Source organism: Nansenia antarctica (genome assembly GCF_963989245.1).
Source record: "Nansenia antarctica genome assembly, chromosome: 14".
Taxonomy (NCBI): domain Eukaryota; kingdom Metazoa; phylum Chordata; class Actinopteri; order Argentiniformes; family Microstomatidae; genus Nansenia; species Nansenia antarctica.
In genome coordinates this window covers 18384683-18402883 of record NC_137684.1, presented here as the reverse complement: position 1 = coordinate 18402883, position 18201 = coordinate 18384683, and the positions used below count along the sequence as shown (strand labels likewise).

At 44.9% G+C, this 18201-nt stretch overlaps 1 protein-coding gene across 1 annotated transcript in view; it reads left to right on the top strand.

Moving 5' to 3' along the window:
• LOC308170554 (NT-3 growth factor receptor-like) overlaps positions 1 to 18201 on the top strand; it is a gene marked incomplete at both ends in the record, with an annotated part of 166090 nt that overhangs the window by 116952 nt on the left and 30937 nt on the right. Inside the window, one exon of the mRNA XM_080545352.1 lies at positions 12861 to 13049. Within this exon, the coding sequence (XP_080401478.1) occupies positions 12861 to 13049 (189 nt within the window). The remainder of the gene's footprint in view (positions 1 to 12860; positions 13050 to 18201) is intronic.

The following is an 18201-nucleotide window of genomic DNA, read 5'->3' as shown; positions in this document are numbered from 1 at the left end:
TATAGCAGTTTTCTTTGGGCCGGAGGCACAGGATTCGAATTTTACAATGGTAGTAAGAACCATCTTGTGGCTCTCGCAGCACACCTCAAATCCATTTCAGGTCATAAAGCCCTCTGATGGATGACATTCTAGCACTCTGAATCATGGCAATCAGTTCGGAGAGGCAGGCCTTCCGGGTTCCAGGTTGGACCATTCTCTGTCCAGAGACCCATAGATCCATCAGCAACAATTCAGTGGAACAATTGGCCCTGTGCTTGGAACAGTTCCTGCACAGCTGGAGGCATTAAGGGGGCACATAGAGTAGCTGGGCTATCTGCTGGGCTATCAGCAAGTCCACTCCTGTGTTCAGTCTTCTTGGCATAATGATTGGCCCTAAGGGACTACACGTGTTTGCTGCTCCACAACAACAGGCCGGAGGCCTCGTGGTCAAGACTGGGTTTCGGGAAGGGCCTCTTCTCCAAACACGAGCAGTCCTTAATGGGAAGGACAGTGGTGTAGACCTCCTTGTCCTTCTTCCTCGACTTGGCCCCCCTGGACCTTAAGTCATCCAGGGCCACTCCCAACAGCCCAGCCGTGTCACTTGGCCTGTACCAGATGTGATAGTATAGGGGTATTCAGCAAATAGGTACACAAAGTCCCATAGTGAGGGGTCAAACCGCATCAAGAGAACCTATACCATTGACGGAGGTCATGCTAATAAGCCTGTGTATGTCTGCGTGTATAAAATACATTACATTTATCACTGAGTCCATTTCTTCCTCATGTACCAGATGATTGCTGTGACAGAGCCCCTCTACCAGCCGTGATCTCCCCATGTTTGATGCGCCTGTCTGGCTTCCGCAGTGGCAGAGATGAGGCTCCGCAGGGAAGACGTATAGTGAGAGATGTATATGAGGAGAAGCGTGTGTGTGTGTGTGCGTGTGTGTTTGTTTGTCTACCCCAGCTTGTGAGTTTCCTGACCAGCCAATCTCCCTCTGCCTACACCACAGGCCCACAGAGACGGAAGGAGAATCTATATTCATTTGGCCCTGTACCTGCCATAGCAGAGAGGCTATGAGATATGAGATAAAAAGCCACCTCCGGCGAAGGAGGGCAAGATAGAGGGATAGAGAGAGAGGGAGAGAGAGAGAGAGAGAGAGAGAGAGAGAGAGAGAGAGAGAGAGAGAGAGAGAGAGAGAGAGAGAGAGAGAGAGAGAGAGAGAGAGAGAGAGAGAGAGAGAGAGAGAGAGAGAGAGAGAGAGAGAGAGAGAGAGAGAGAGAGAGAGAGAGAGAGAGAGAGAGAGAGGGAGAGGGAGAGGGAGAGAGAGAGAGAGGGGAGCATATAATTAGCTAAATGGATAGAGGAGGATGGTAAACGTGTTGACAAGTGGAAGAATGCGCCCCATGGACACCTGATTGAATACTGGCCTTCGTTTAGCTATTCTAATCCCTCCTCTCCCTCCCCCCAGCCTCATATGCCCCCCATGCTGCCAATAAACGTAAATGAATTATAGCCATCTTGTAAAACCACCCCCATGGAAAAGCACGTGGGACAGTGGAACATGATACATTTTCCACCTTCTACCTCCTACCCCATCCAATCTCCTCTCCCCCTTTGCTCATAACAGATAGATCCCTGCCCCCCCACAGCCCCCTCTCCACTCTCCTCTACCTAAGCCTTTGCTCATAACTGATGAACACCTACTGGGGCCCCCCAACCCCCCCCCTCTCCCTTACCTCCTCCCTACCTGACTGGTTATAAAGGATGAGGTGGGCATTCTGCTCTCCCCCTCTATCTCTGTTCTGTGTTCATATCCACCGTACGCCACACACAGCACCTAATCAGGGAATGTTTTCCTCGTGCGATGGATGCATGTGGCCGTCAACTCTTAATTTACACCCCTCTCCTCTCCTCTCCTCCAGCTTCTGAGATAGTGTAGCATGTGAGAAGGAGGGAGAGAAGGAGGAGAGGGTGTGGCGGGGGGGGGGGGTGAGGGTTGATGATCACTGTAAAGGTCAATGGAACACTGACACAAAGAAGATTTATATTTGGCACTGTAGTAAACAGCTATAGTGTTGAGGAACGTGTGAGTGTGTGTGTGTGTGTATGCATGAGAGCGTGCGTGTGTGTGTGTGTGAGTGTGTGTGCACACAGGGTCATTTGCAGGGGGGAAGTAAAGCCTCCCCTCCTCCTCACAAACACACACACACACACACACTCACGCACACACAGTTATGAAGGTGATTGTGGCTGGTCCCAGAGAGGGTAATGAGCGGAGAGTAATAAATTAATCCCCACGGGTCAACCGACCGCCATGAAATCCCCTGCAGGCCATGAAATTCCAATGTGATAATAGGTTTATGACAAACAGTCATGTGACATGCTCATGTTGGATGTGTCATGCATTAGGGTTAGCATGATGTTGCCATGTCGAGATACTATACCACTTACACAGTAGTCTTTCCTCACGACTGTTTGCTCCAACTAATTCCACACCAGTATAGTACCATCATGTCTCAAGCTGCGTGCACACATGGCCATTGCGTTGCACCGGAAGTCATTCATCTCAATGGGGCCGTTGCGTTGATCAGTTGCCTTGCTCTGCATTGCGTTTCTTGACCGTCAGGGTGCGGCAATCAGTCAAAAAATGTCCGCTTTTTGCGTTGCGTTGGATCCGGAAGTAAACCGGAAGTAGTTTCTTGCCCAGAGCTCTCGCCTCAGATTTTAATTCCTAAATTTTGGCCGCCATTGGCTAAAATCTGTAATTTGGCTCTACAAGTGTTAATATGTCATTATATGAAGTGTTTATATGTTTTCAGGCGAGAAAGTAACCATATATATTCACAAAATGTGTCCAGTTTATCAAAATAACCCGTTTATATATCTGATCTGACGTTTTTTTCCACACTTCTGTGGGAAACTTCACTAGCAACACGAGTAGAGTTGTTGCGTCTGCATCGCACGTTGAAGTACGTCAAGTCCATCCCAACAGGTTGCGCCAGAACGACGATGACAATGGCCCTGTGTGCACGCAGCTTAAGCATGCTGCTGCCCTGACTGACATGGTGACAGGATGACATGACTGGCAAGTGTACACTAATCAAAACCTTCTTTCTCTCTGGAACTCTCTACCCAAGGATATCGACAGCGACTCTCCAACCCTGGACATATTCAAAGCTGCCCATACAACCTTCCTATTTACCATTGCATTCAACCTGTCTGCATGTCAGCTTATTAGTTCATTCAAGCGATCTTGGGTTTGTGAAGGCGCTATATACTGTACATTTTAAATCCAACCATTTTAATAAATGCTAAGAAATAATAAATCATCAAATATAGGAAACAGCAATATGTTTAAAGTTAACAACAACCACAACCTCACTCTCAATGGCCTTCACCCTCTTCATCGTCTCTCTCCTCTCTCCCTTCAGCCTCCTCATCTTCTTTGTCTTCATGTATTGTGAAAGGGTCGCAGCAGTGGACCTCACCGCCTTCACACTTGCAATAGTCAGTGCAACTGAGACTTGCAGCATGACAGCTGCAGGTTTTTTGGATGCAGGCCTTCAATGCGCTGCAGCTGCAGCTGGTGACATCAAGCAAATGTACTGGAGCCACTGCTGCCTGAATGGCTAGAGCGGGCATGACAGCCCCTCCGTTAGCAACCTCCCATCCGAATTTAGTGATGTCTCTGGCCTCTGCAGGTGGCTCCCTCTGATCTGCAGCCTTCCACAACAGGACCTGGAGATGAGCACGCAGTATGCGCAGCGTCATGTTGACATCAGTCGGAGGAAGCTTTTTCAATTCAGGTGGCTTTTTCCTCCGTCTGTAGATCTGGTAGCGAGCGTTATTCATTGACTCGGCCTTCTTCTGCCCATACAGTGCGAGGAAGAACTTGGTCCCCGGTATCTTTTAGGTCACTGAGAGTGGCGTCAGGTTCCCCAAGCACTGTATTGAGACCAGGCAGGGTACTTTCTAGGAGCACTTTCAGCGCAGATATCTTGCCCTTTCCACTGGGGTAGGAGACAGTGTCACATCCCGCCAGCACATGCATCCCCAGGACACCCTGACATTTGTCACCCAACTCCCTGACGGTGGCATTTATGTCCAGGATGGTGCCATCCCACTTCTCCATCTGCACTGTTGATTGAACGTTGGCCTTCCAAGCCCAGTACACTAACAGAACGAATACGTCAGTGTCATCCCTTAGGATACGTATGGTGGGTGCTCCAGCTACAGAAGGTTGTAGCTAGAGAAGTTGCGATAGCTGTGTCTTGTTCGAGGTGCTTCACCAATCTGAAGAGCATTCTGCACATTCACAGAGTCTGGAGCCACCTGTCCATTCACTGTATTGTACCGGATCTACGCTCTTCAGCTCTAGATGGAAATTTCCTTTTTGGAGGTAAAATCATAGGGCATTGTGTGGTCAAGTGGACAAGTGGTCAAGTGGAGAGTAGCAGGTGACACCGGTGGGGGAGGGGAGACTGCACATTGTTGCTCATAAAATACGGGGATAAATAGTATAATGAAAAGTAACATGGATCAAAATCACCTTTCTAAATTGACTAAAAGCAAGAATATAGCTATATTTCCTGATTTTGACCTAAGTATTACATCATTTATGCAACGTATGCTAATGAGGAAAGGTTGCATGCCTGCACCATGGTACTAGATGACTTTCTGGACATCACAACATGGACTTAGACTCTTAGATCACCTTTTTAAGTTAAGATTATTGCCATTTCCATTTTTTTGCGATTAATTTGCATAATATGCCAATTACTCAAATTGCCCAACATGCAACTCTTAGCAACCAAGTTGAATTTCATCCACTAGGTCAATAGATGACATTTCAATCATAAAAGTTCATAAGAATCCACATTTCTATGGGGCCCTATGGGGCTTCAAGTAGACTACTGTGTCTGTTGCCTTTGGCCCTTCATCTGTCCCCTCAGGCGCCATGATCGGCTGCTGCACTGTCCTTCCCAGCATCCCCTCTTACCCCCTGTCTCTCCTCCCTCCCCTGCCCTCTCCCCCCCTCCCACCTCCTCCACACCTCTTCTCTCCTCCTCCCCTCGCTCCCTTCGTCTCTCCTCTTCCTCTTCCCCTCCCCTCTCCTCCTCAACTGCCCCCCCCACCCCTTTCTCGCACTCTCCTCTCTCCCCTCCCCTCCTCGTCTCGTCTCTCCTCCTCCCCTCCTCTCGCCCTCTCTCTCTTCTCTAATTTCATCTCCTCCGTTCCTTGCCTCCACTCTCCCATCCCCTCCCTCAGCCTTCACTCCCCCTTCCACCTTCCCTCCCCTCTCCCCCTTCACTCCCCTCTCCCCCTTCTCTCCCCTCTCCGCCTCCCCTCCCTCAGCCAATTCCTCTCTCTCCACCAGCCCCTCCCGACCCTCCTTCCCGACCGCCCCACAGCGCTTTTATGCAGCTATAAACAAAATACACATTGGCTGTTGTGGATAGGCCATAAATATCCTGCTGCCTACTTTACTTAGGGACATAAAACTGACTACCTTTAAGCCTCAGACGTTTTGTCACAGTTAGTCACCACTAGAGGGACGGGGGACGGTGGGCGGGGTAACAGGCAGAGGACGACGCAGTGTCCTACACTTAGCGAATATAAACATCAGTGGACAGGTCATCGATTGCCGTATAATCATCGTTCAATGTCCATTTGTCTCTTTGGGTTAGTATTTCTGCACTTTTGGAGTGTGTGTGTGTGTGTGTGTGTGTGTGTGTTTGCCTGGGTGCATTCTATCCCAAGGATTTGGAGGAAGAAGTCTCAGTGATTTCTACTGTAGCGTTTCTTTTGTTTTGTTCTCTTCTTAAGTCAGTTTTTAAGGTTTTAAAAAAGCAGCGTAGGACACAGACTTGACGAAACAAGTTATACACTCTAATAGACTCCCCGGATATGCATTTAGAAGGATGACACAACTTTTGGGCACAGAGTACCTTTCTCAAAAACTGCAAAATATCTTCATACTAGCTTATCCTGCTGAGATTTTGAAAATGTAAGGATACTGGGGGGTAGAACGGACATATCTAGGAAAAGTCATGAAAGGAGGGTCCTGAAATTTGATCAAGTGCAAAGATATAACATTTTTATTTTACTCACAGGGTCAAATGACCCCACCCATGGCTGTTCTAGTAAATAATTTCTGAAGTGTGTACAGGGTACAGTACCAGGTCCTCTTCTATCACTCTGCTCTATCTCCTTTTTGGGTCAGAGGCACGCTGTGATAAACAGCATGACGCCCCTAGTTCTGGACGCTGAGCTCTGAGCTCAGAGAGCCAAATCACTGCTGTTAATGGATTTATGAGGAGGTAGAGAACCGCTAGAGCGTCTCGTACCAATATCCCGCACCAACCACTGTCAAACCCAGAGTCATGGCTTATCACAGTCACCTCATTTAAGACTGGGCTTGACAACACCTCTCTCTCTCTCTCTCTCTCTCACACACACACACACACACACACACACACACACACGCACACGCACACGCGCACGCGCGCACACACACACACACACGCACACACACACGCACACGCACACGCACACACACACACACACACACACACACACACACACACACACACACACACACACACTTGCGCTTTCTCTCCCACTCTCTTCAGCTGTGTTTACTTCAAGTTACATTTAACTCACAACCTCAACTTCCCAAGGTCACACCTCCGTTCTTTGTGTAGTTCTGATGCTGTGGCGCTGCACTTTGGCGATGTCAAATCACTATGGAGCTTGGCTAAGCATGTGGGAAAATGTCAGCTTCCCGCCGTCAGAGAGCTCTACCTCTCGTCTGTGGAGGAGGGGTTTACTGAACAGATCAGCAGTGCTGATTAGCAGTGCTATAGGTGTCTCCGGCATGTGAGAATCGATCCTATGGATGTGCTAATGTCGTGATGTATTTTCTCTTCACAGGTGCTAAAGTTATTTTAGCAACCAATTAACTAGAGTGAGAGAAATAGCCTGAAAAAAGAGAAATTCTACCGGCTAATTATCATGAATGTGAGTGAATAGGCAGTCAAGCTTAACACCGTCTCTGCTAGAAAACCAACTGCAGTGGTGTTTAACGGTCATAATACACATATTATTATTGTAGACATCTGGCTATAGGGGTAAAAGCCAGGAGATAGGTTTGTTTAATAGAGAGCATAGATAGACACAGTCATACTCATATACAATCACAGTTATAATCTTGCAGTTTCATCTGATTATTTTCTTGTGTGGTGTTGTGATCAACTCTCTCTCTCCCTCTCTCTCTCTCTCTCTCTCTCTCTCTCTCTCGCTCTCTCGCTCTCTCTCTCTCTCTCTCTCTCTCTCTCTCTCTCGCTCTCTCTCTCTCTCTCTCTCTCTCTCTCTCTCTCTCTCTCTCTCTCTCTCTCTCTCTCTCTCTCTCTCTCTCTCTCTCTCGCTCTCTCGCTCTCTCGCTCTCTCTCCCTGCTGTGGACATATGTGTACTGTGGGAAATGTCCCAGAGTTGACAGTCCCAGCAGTTCATCGTTTATCTGCCACTTCCTGCCCCCACCCCCCCCCCCCAACCCCCCAACCCCCCAACCCCCCACCACTCCACCCCGCCCATCTCCGCTCTGGCCCATTGTATGCCAGGACAGTCTTGGCTCCACGCCGGCCTTCTCAGTGTCTTATTAAATTGCTTTGTTCTTCTGCTGAACGAGAACAAGAAAAGAGTTTAAAATGTGTTTCCTCGTGGGCAGTAAATAGAATTGGCCTTGAAGCTACGTATATGAATGTTAGGGACAAAAAGTATTAATCTTTCAAATGTGTTTCGTAAGTGCTTTATGTAATGTTCTCGTCTGTAGAAAGGGCTCGAAGAACACTGCGGACAGCTGGGGAAATCCACTATGATTGAAAAGGCATAATGGTGGGTTATTTGAAGTTAAGATCCATCCATAAGATGCATTTTAAGCAAATGGGGTTATGGTGATGCAGCCATTTTCTATAAGGCAGTTAGCTTTAAAATGCTACTGAGGCTGGTCGGTCGGTATATGCACTTTTATTAGCACTTACAGTGGTTGTGTTATCCATCAACCATTAGTATAAACCATTCCATATGTGAATGTGCAATAACACTATGTGCAATATGACAACCCTAGTCGTTTTATCTGTACAGTATAATATAGTGGATAGTGTACATAGCCTTTATTTATGTAAACCAGCTCCTTTCCCTTCTTGTTTTTTTAGTTTTTTTTTCTTTCCTAGCACCAGGGGAGCCACCCCTCCCAAATGTCGTTGTTTGGTACCTGTACTATAGCAATGACAATAAAGACCATTCATCATTCATAATATTCAATGCCATTCCAGACTTTTACTTAAAATACTCTTGGCATTAATGCATACCGATTTTCAGTCAATGCTGTTTTTCTAATAGAAATATTGATAGTAGACAATACCGTATCATGTTCTAGTCTCTATAAATCTACACAGGTATACAGCATTTTAGTACGAGACATCAGGAGGAGAATGACAGAGTGGAAATAAGGAGAAAGAGAGGGATGGGGAGAATGTATTACCTTACGATGAATTCATCATGATGGGCCACAATTCATCCCCCGTTCATCCACTTAGAGGAATTGATTCAAGCACTTGTATTGATGTGGGCCTTTATAAGAGAGGACAATAAAGGGACTGACTAATGTATGCTGTTTTTGATCCACAATGTACTTTAAAGGGCTTTTTTTCAAATAGATACATTAATATTAGTAACTAATGTTACCAAACATCAGTTATGTAACAGTAGGTTTGAGTTCATGAAAGACAAAACAAAAACAAAACACAGAGAGGATCGAGTGGATGTACGTGCCACCCCGACATTCTACTCTGCACGTATCCTCACACATGCACTGGTAGTTTCAACACGTTCGGCCGTTTAGAAAACATTATTGTAATACCCTTTTCAGAGAGAGAATACAGCTTTGATAACAGTATTGATGTCGCTTCTGAAGCGTCTGTACCCTTTCATAAAGTGTTTAATCAATTACACCATGGAAGGTTTATCTTTACTTACTCTAACAACGAAAGTGATTAGCCAGTTCGTTAACTTTCCAGAGTTCCAATCATGACATTGAGACCCGGATATATTATTTGCTCATTTCCCTGCCCTATTTTAAAAGAAGACATCCCAAACGTACAGTACTTCAGATTTTTTTTAAATATTGTTTCAAAGGCCAAACACTCACGCTAACGTGAGCAGCCGGCAACCTGTTGACCTCAGACTAATTGGCAGTTCTATGATCAGTTGCACAGCAAAGGACCTAAGTTCCATGCATATTGTCTCTTCAGCTGCAGCTTGCCTTTCAGACTGAGAAAATGGAGCATCTGTGGGGCTACAAAACTGTCCCCCAAATAGGTTTAGTTGCCGTTCTAAACAAGCTGTAGCGTTCCCTTTCAAACAGAACTAATAGCGCTCTATGACTGAAGCACTACAGATTTTGCAATGTTCCCCCCTGTCTGAAAGGGTTATACTTTTGATCCCAGGAAATACTACAGCGGTCATTCCAGTGCATTGAGGTAGTTGAGGGAAAAGAAAGACACAGTGGAAACTAAGTCCTGACCTTGTAAGGACTCTTCCCGTAGCATTTACCTTGATTGTTCTGATCCCCCCCAGCTAGAGTGATGGTATGACACTGTAGGCTTTCCAATTCAGGGAATAAACAATCTTAAATGACTTAATTAGCTGGAGTGGTCATTTGGCAGCCAGTAGTCCAGTACACACAGTCCAGTGTGGCGCCTCTGGGCCTTAAGGCTTACAGTTATCCAAAGGTTTTTCCAAATGTTCTGCTCTGGAGTGTCATTTAGTATGAGTTCTGCTTCAGAAACCTCGAGTTGAGCACTGATATGCACACCATATCTATTTAAACCATGTTACAACCCCTACGGGACATAAGCATGGTCCAGAACAATTGTTTGTCGTTCTGCTTTTAGGTGAATTGATATCTTCAGTGTGTGTGTGTGTGTGTGTGTGTGTGTGTGTGTGATAACGTCAGGAACTTCAGCTCTATCAGTTATGCTATAGATAGGATTCTCATAACTGTCAGAAAGGGTTCCCTCGACGTTGGCACAGCCAGAATGTAGTCTATTAGGCCTCGAAGCTTACAGTAGAAGTAAACAAACATCCGTCTTTAGTTCACAGCGACAGATTCCACATTCAGTATCCTCCATGTCTTCACCCCTCACCGGCCCAGAGCCCTCTCGCCACGCACAGACAGACTTTATTATCGTCATACATCACTGAGGAAGCCCACCATATTGTTACCCCAGCAATGATCCGCTGGTCCCCTCTGACTGACAGCATCTTTGTTAGGGAGAGTTATGCAGACTTGTCATGGTCTTCCAGGAACTTAGTAAGTCAGGGAGGGTAATTATAAGGCCATCAAAACGCTCTACCCAACAGAGAGGCCATGAGATGGGACTGTACTCTCACTGAGAAATAAACAAGGGAGAGATTATGGAGGCTGATACTGCAATGAGGTTTGTGTTATTAGTATAACAAGGGAGACAAAAAGGACAAGCTGCTTGATTCCAGACTCTAATATGGAACCCAGTAGTACAGTAATAACCATGAGATATTAGCAAAGGGAACCCAAAGACCAATAACCCCTTGTACTGTACTCTACTGAACCACATTGCAGCACCGCTGTCACATCAGTGAGTGTGTATAGTGTTAAAAAGGTCTAAATATAGGATGTATCAATGTTATATTGTTGCCTACGGCTTCTTTATGCTTCATTTGACCATTATAGCAACGGTGGAGAGCATTACAAGTGAAAGAGGACTGACAGCACCGACTACCGTCCATAATAAGGCCTCGTCTGCTGTTTTCTTCGTGTTTCTGTTTGATTAATGTGTCCACAAAGTCAATAAGAGGACTGACGTTGGTCGACATTGGTTGTCCGGACATTCTTTTCTTCATTCAGCTGTCTGAGTACTACTCTGAGTACTACTCTCCTGTCTGAGTACCAGTCATACTTCTTTGACAGTGGATAAACAACAGCAGTGTCAGTTGCCTCTGTTTTCCACAGGCTTGGCATCGTATATACACCATGGGAGGCTTCTGTAGTAATCACATCTGTTTGAGCGGCACACACAGGGGCTCTGCTTCAGTAGACTACAAAGCAGGAGGGAGGGAGAGGTAGGGAGAGACAGAGACAGACAGACAGACAGAAACCATTGAACAATCACAGTGGCATTGCCTTTAAAGCGAAATGTGATTTAGGCGATGTTGGCGTTACCTGTTACGACGGACGTAACATTACCATATTGCATTTTGGGTGCAGATGGAAAGACGAAAGATAACTGTGTGTGTTGATACAAGACTATCAATCTATGTTGCTGACATGATTGTTCCTTTGCATAACTTTGCATTGCAGCATAACAGAGTTTATTGTTTTTGTCTTTCTCCTTCTACTTTTGATATTTACACAACGTCAAAAAGGTGAGCAGAATATTGAGTGTTGAGACCGCTCAGAAAAAGTAAACATCTATGTTATATTCATACGCATTTATGTTCTACTCCATTTGCGGACGATATGAATGCTCCCTGTATAATATTGCATTATATCCCTGCAGCTCAAAGGCATTCTCATAGCATAATGCATTTTTAAAAGAGAAAGTCGAAAATGATTTGTTCTTCTGTTAGAGATTACACCAGCTGAGCTGTCTTACTACCCGAGCCTGCATACAAACCTCTATAAGCCTGGCTGGCTGATTCCTGTGTAGTTAGCACTTTAACTTTATTAATCTGTATTCAAGTGGTATAGGAATTAGGAAACCTTCTGGTTGATGTTAGTGAGTGGAGGCGGATGACCATAGAAATAGAGTAATCCTGACTCCCATAGATTGCTCTATTGCTGTTGTGCTATGATGCTATGTGTAGTTGAACCCTTACAGTATATGTTGACATGGTATGTAACGTTGCATGGTAAAAGGTCATCTAAACCAGTGAGTGTCCGTCCATTACCGGATCCATTGCCTGTTAACCCACCCGCCCCTGTCAGAATGTATGACCTTTGATAGGTTGAGATCCATGACTCCTGTCTCCTCATGTCCTGTCAATGGCTGAAGGTTGGGGTTGTCTAGTCTGAATATCGCGCTGTCTCTGTGTTGAAGTGTATTTGATCACCTTCCACTTCCTAGAGGTTGTTTTTCCAGGTCAAACACATATCAAGTACGTGGTAGCATTTGGGATGTGTTTGATTTGCATTGAGTTATCAGTTTTGATGACTTTTCCATTACTTGCATTGTTAAACAAAATCAACCCCTGCTCATGCCATTGTTTTCCAGTCATGTGTTGCTCTCTGCCTCAGCAACAACACAGTTTAAAAGATCTGAAATTCTCCCCAAATGTTCTCACGACACCATCAGGGCATCAGTCTCATAACATACAGACCAAGTATGGGAGTGGAGACTTTGTCATGAATGGGACATTGAGTAATGTGAGGCTGGGTGAGGATTTGAATTGTACGGATAATGGTGGCCCACGGCCATTGCAGCAGAGACTGCTGGGTTCATACTTAGGCTAAGCCAGTTAAAGCTTGTTTAGATGGCTGAAAGCTGAGGGCAGTGGAGATCAAGCGTGCAGAGACAATTCTTACACTGACAAATGAGTCTGCCTGCTTATTGCTTTCAGACATATTAATAAATTATGAATGCCCCGGCTCATTTATTTATCATCATGCTTTCTCTTTTGATTAAACTGCAGCCATGATGTTTGGGTAATGGAATTCTTTTGTATGGTGACTGGTTACCTCTGTCTGATGGCTGTCTGTCTAACTGATTGTATCTTTCTTTCTCACTATCTCTCTCTCTCTCTCTTTCTCTCTCTCTCCCCCCCCCCCCCCCCTTCTCTCAGGACCAGTAGCAGTGATCAGTGGTGAGGAAGACTCCGCCAGCCCCCTCCACCATGTCAACCATGGCATCATCACCCCGTGTACGCTGGACGCCGGCCCTGACGCCGTGGTCATCGGTATGACCCGTATCCCCGTCATTGAGAACCCACAGTACTTCAGGCATGGCCACAACTGCAACAAACCTGCCACCTGTAAGTACAGTGCATTCTTGTTTGCCTTGTCATACTCTCTTAGGACTTGTGTCCCCCAAACACGCTTTTGCCAACAAAAAGCCTAGCAAAGTACTTCTGTACCTGACAGAAGTGGCCTTGTGAATGTTGCTGCTAGGCTACCTTATACAGTGCTTTAGCTGGCAAGGTTTCAAGCAACGATTAGCGATTATGTTACATGAACTTCAATGGCAGAACAGCCAGTATAGGGGGTAAAACACATTTAGAGATTGTTTGTTTCATACAAAAAGTGTGTAGGCCTATATTTATTTCAGAAATGTAAAACATCCTTAGTAGCCACCATCTTGTTGTGAATTTCCTGTTTGTTTCCGCCCCTCCATCTATTTGATGGTTTCTTGGCCCAAACTGACATTGATGTGCGAGTGCGCCACTCCTTTCCAAAATGTTAACAACAAGTTCAATACGAGGGCGCCACGTACAGCGAGGTGCGCCTCTGGAGGTGCTTCATTCCCATTGAAAATAACTGCGGCCGCTGGCGGATAGAAAAACGGTGTACCACGACCCCTTACACATGCAGTGATCTTACTAACTTGGCCTACCTAAAGGCCCACAAATCATTTGAAATACAATAGAATGCTTCACTGCATTATTCTAAAGGAGTGACACACCTGTGACACATACATTATTCATACAGTATGCAGTAGTAGAACATCATAGGACATACACATAAAGCTGTCTTGGCTCGTCTTGTGTTTTTTATTTCATTTTTCACCTGGCCGTGATCCATGTTAATCTGTGAAGGTTGTGTCTATGGGATTAATGCCCCGTTGGCAGTATATACTCTCTGCAAGTGGTGTGAGGCTGATCTTCATATGATCGGCTTCCTAATAGGATTCAAAATAGGAATTAGCCCACACCATTGATGTTTGTTTATGGTGTTTTATTTCCTAGTTCTACACACCGCATTGGCATTGGTTCTATCTCCACTGGCTCTGTTGTGCAGCGAATGAAAAGATGCTTGCTGATGAATCATCCTCCCTTGTGTGTGTGTGTGTGTGTGTGTGTGTGTGTGTGTGTGTGTGTGTGTGTGTGTGTGTGCGTGAGCGTGAGCGTGAGCGTGAGCGTGTGCGTGTGCGTGTGCGTGCGTGCGTGCGTGCGTGTGTGAGTGTGAGTGTGAGTGTGAGTGTGAGTGTGTGTGTGAGTGTGAGTGTGAGTGTGAGTGTGAGTGTGAGTGTGTGTGTGTGTGTGTGTGTGTGTGTGTGTGTGTGTGTGTGTGTGTGTGTGTGTGCGTGAGTGTGTGTGTGTGTGTGTGTGTGTGTGTGTGTGCAAGCTCCCGTATTGTCCCTGAAACACTGTGTCTACTGACACAGACAATGCAGGCCGCCATATCCACTCATTGTGCTCCATGTTGTGTGTATCCAAGCTGCTCCTTATCACCATTCAATTCCAGATACTTAGTTTACTCTGAAAATGTTACTTGTGAGATATTCTTATGAAGTTGAACTCCAATAGAGCACTGTATCTATCTTGAGGAGTATTAAGCATTGTGTTGAACTAGCAGAATGAGTCCCTCACAGTGACATTCCACATTAAGATCTCCATTCACGGTTATTTTCCATTCCTAATGAATAGGCCTTTTTCCCCCCTTTTTTTGTACTCAGAGTTCCCAGATTCATGTATTGATTTCAGCCTGCCTTTGATCTCAGCACTCGCTCCTTTTATTTTTCAAACACATCATTGGTTGAGTGTCTCTTCATAAACAATGATACAAATAAAAGAAAAACTGTGCTTGTCTGTCTTTTAAAAAACATATGCAAGGAATTGAGTCTAGTAGATGTGAACTTGTCTATAGATGGTTCCAATACAATAAGCATAGCCTAAATGCCAGTTCTCAACATAATTCAACCTTTCAACATCATTGTACTATTCCCTTGGTGTTAAACTACACAATGGGGTATTATTATTTAGCACACAGGCCACTTTTACATCTAGCGAGTTCTGGTAAGGAAAGGGAAGGTAGCCAATACCTATCACTCCTATAGATGCAGGAGTAAAACATCCTGGCGACATTCAAAGGATCTTTTTGAAACCCTAATCATTCACATTTCCATTATCTCTACAGAGAAGAAGGAGAAACAGAGGAATAAGACAGAGGCATAAACAAATAAAGCCAATATCTGCTGTTCCATCACGCTAGCTGATACACAATCAAGTAGTGCCTGGCGGCTATGGAGAGAGACATGAATGACTTGTAGAGCTGTAGGATTCGTCACCGCAGTCTGGGGAGACATGTTAGTCTACGTGATGTGAATTATAATACGCACTGGGTTCAGATGAGTTACTGGCACTCTCTCATCCTGGTTAGCGGGGGGCGCGGTGAGGTAGCGGAGCTGAGTTTAACTAAGGAGCGGTCCATAGCATCTGCCCCTGTGGGTTACAGACACGCAAACACTGCAAGTCACGTTCTAGTCCTAAGAAATACATTGCAGGAGTTTCCACTGTGGATTGCATGGATGTTTTTTATGATGGAAGCGACTGATAATAATTGTTCAGTGTGTGTTTGTATGTGTGTGTGTTTTGTGGGACTTCATCTCTGCAAGTCTGCTCAGAAAACAACAGTTTCTAAAGCTAAACTTTATTTAATCATTCAAAGTAGGCAATGACAGTTATTCACCCAATCAATGAAAGGGAGAAAAACGGAGCTGTACTTTATCCACTGTGACTTTCTCTCTGCTACACAATGGGTGTTCCTTCCCTCTGTGAGATCAGAGGGAGAAAGCGATGGAAATGTACACACTATTGACTGGCTTCAACAGTGCTGTGAAATTCACTGTGAAATTACTTTTTTTTATCCTAAATGGCTTGGTGTCTCTATTGAGCTCTATTAGTGGGTATTTTTAGAAAAGCAAAAACAGAATGTATCATCATTAATGCTTTAGTGCAGGTGAGTTTGATGCTCTTCAAACATTGTAGTTTGTATTGTAAGTATTACACTACTAGAACTAGAGTAAAGGACTTTCAAGATGTGGATAAGATATCTTTTTTTTTTTGTAATTCTTTTTTTTCAAAATACAAATAGAACAGACAACTTGAAGGAGATTCATACATAATTACACTCATTGTAAATGACATATCCACACACAAGTCCGTACAAACATACCGATACATACACTTTCAACAATTGTCTCTGCAACGTAAGTCGTCCTCAAAGGCAATACTGCTATGTTAGTACAACTATAAAAAAAAACAGTATATCAAATAATACTGCAGCCTTCATATCACCAATGAGTTAACCTTATCTCAAGGATAAGATATTTTTAATATAACTTTAAGTCAGATTTGTGATAATGGAAGGACTTTTATATTACATTCTAGCAGTATTTTATGTTGTAGCCGATTTGTATAGCAGACACATGCATGCTCCCTATGTAGACACATTTCTCTGAGCAGAGACAACAACAAGCCAGCCTATACTATACACACTTGAGGGGTTTTTAAACTTATTTACAAGAGTGAGCTTTAGTAGAAATCCATGGTCCCGTGAGCAGAGTCGTTACTCTCTCTGTCTGCCCTGAGCTCTGGGAGCATGGAGAACACAGATAGCACTCACTCATCTGTGCGTGTGTGTGTGTGTGTGTGTGTGTGTGTGTGTGTGTTTGTGTGTGTGTGTGTGTGTGTGTGTGTGTTTCTTTATCGAAACATAAATCACTTCTAGCCCCTCAGCCAGCCAGTCTAATGCCTGAGCTGATGCAGAATCAGATCTATCATGGAAGTCACCTTGTGTGGTTATCATCACCAGCGATATTTCTATTTATTCTTCGGACAGACTCAAGTAGCATCCTCATGGTTCACACGTTATAGTTTATGAATATGCCTTGGCAATCATAGTTGGTTCTGTTTGACTGAAAGCAGGTTTTGAATACACATTTACATACAGTACCGTACTTGTATTTTGTATAAATACTGTACATGCTCCCTTGTTAGAATACGGTACAACTTTGTCACTTGAGATATTTGTAGATATCATTTATAGCAGAATCTGGTTCACCATCTACGAATGACATTCAATTCTACCGTATCCAATTAATTAATCAGATTAAATGTCCCCTAATGTCAGTTATGCTACGTTTGTCTGTGGTCAGAACATGTATGAAGGATATCTGTCTTTGTTAAGCAGCAGGGCAGCTGGGCAAACCGTAGGCAGAGGGCTGATAGAGGAACACCACTTGTGGTCGGCTGGGTTCCCATCTCCTGCAGTGTAAAGTCTGTGGTAAATTAATCCATATTAGTACCATACAGGAGGGTGACAGAGAACAGGTTCCCATGGGTGCGCACCGCACACACACACACACACACACACACACACACACACACACACACACACACACACACCACACACACACACACACACGCACACACACACACACACACACACACACCACACACACACACACACACACACACACACACACACACACACACACACACACACACACTCAGACACCCTCTCCATCATTTGTCCATCATGATAAATTTAGGTAGAGATAATTTTCTATCAGGGTTATAACATCAGTATTTAGAACCAGATGCCAAATGGTTGAGATAAAGAGAAGGGTCCATTACAGGCTGGATAACTGCCGTTATCCAATGTTTTGCGCCTGTTAGCCCTTTGATCCTCCACTATACAGTCAATCCCATCCCCCCTCTCTCCTCATCCCCTGCATCCATCCCCCTTTCTCCTCATCCCCTCATCATCCCCCCCGTCATGCCTCCGTCCCCTGGCTGTAGTGACTGATGGCTGTCCCTTACACAGAGATCATCAGCCAGAGATGAATTTGGTCCAGATGCAATCAACGTTAGAGATTGTGACCTCGCTCCATCACCCTCCGTCACCCTCGGCCAGGTGTCGTGGCCTCCCCTCCCCATCTGTCTTTGTCTTCCTCTGTTCAGTTTCAGGCCCAAATCAGCCACGCTCAGCTCAAAGACCACTACTGGGAAGGGAACATGGAAGCTATTTTGATGTTCCATTAAAAGGGTCGACAGGATGAGTTCAGGGTTGACAGGTAGTAAAGTGGTCTATTATCAAAGGGAATGTGGGATGTTTGGGCATGACAATGACAGGCATACATACATAGATACACCTACTCCACAGTGTACAACCAATCAATATACG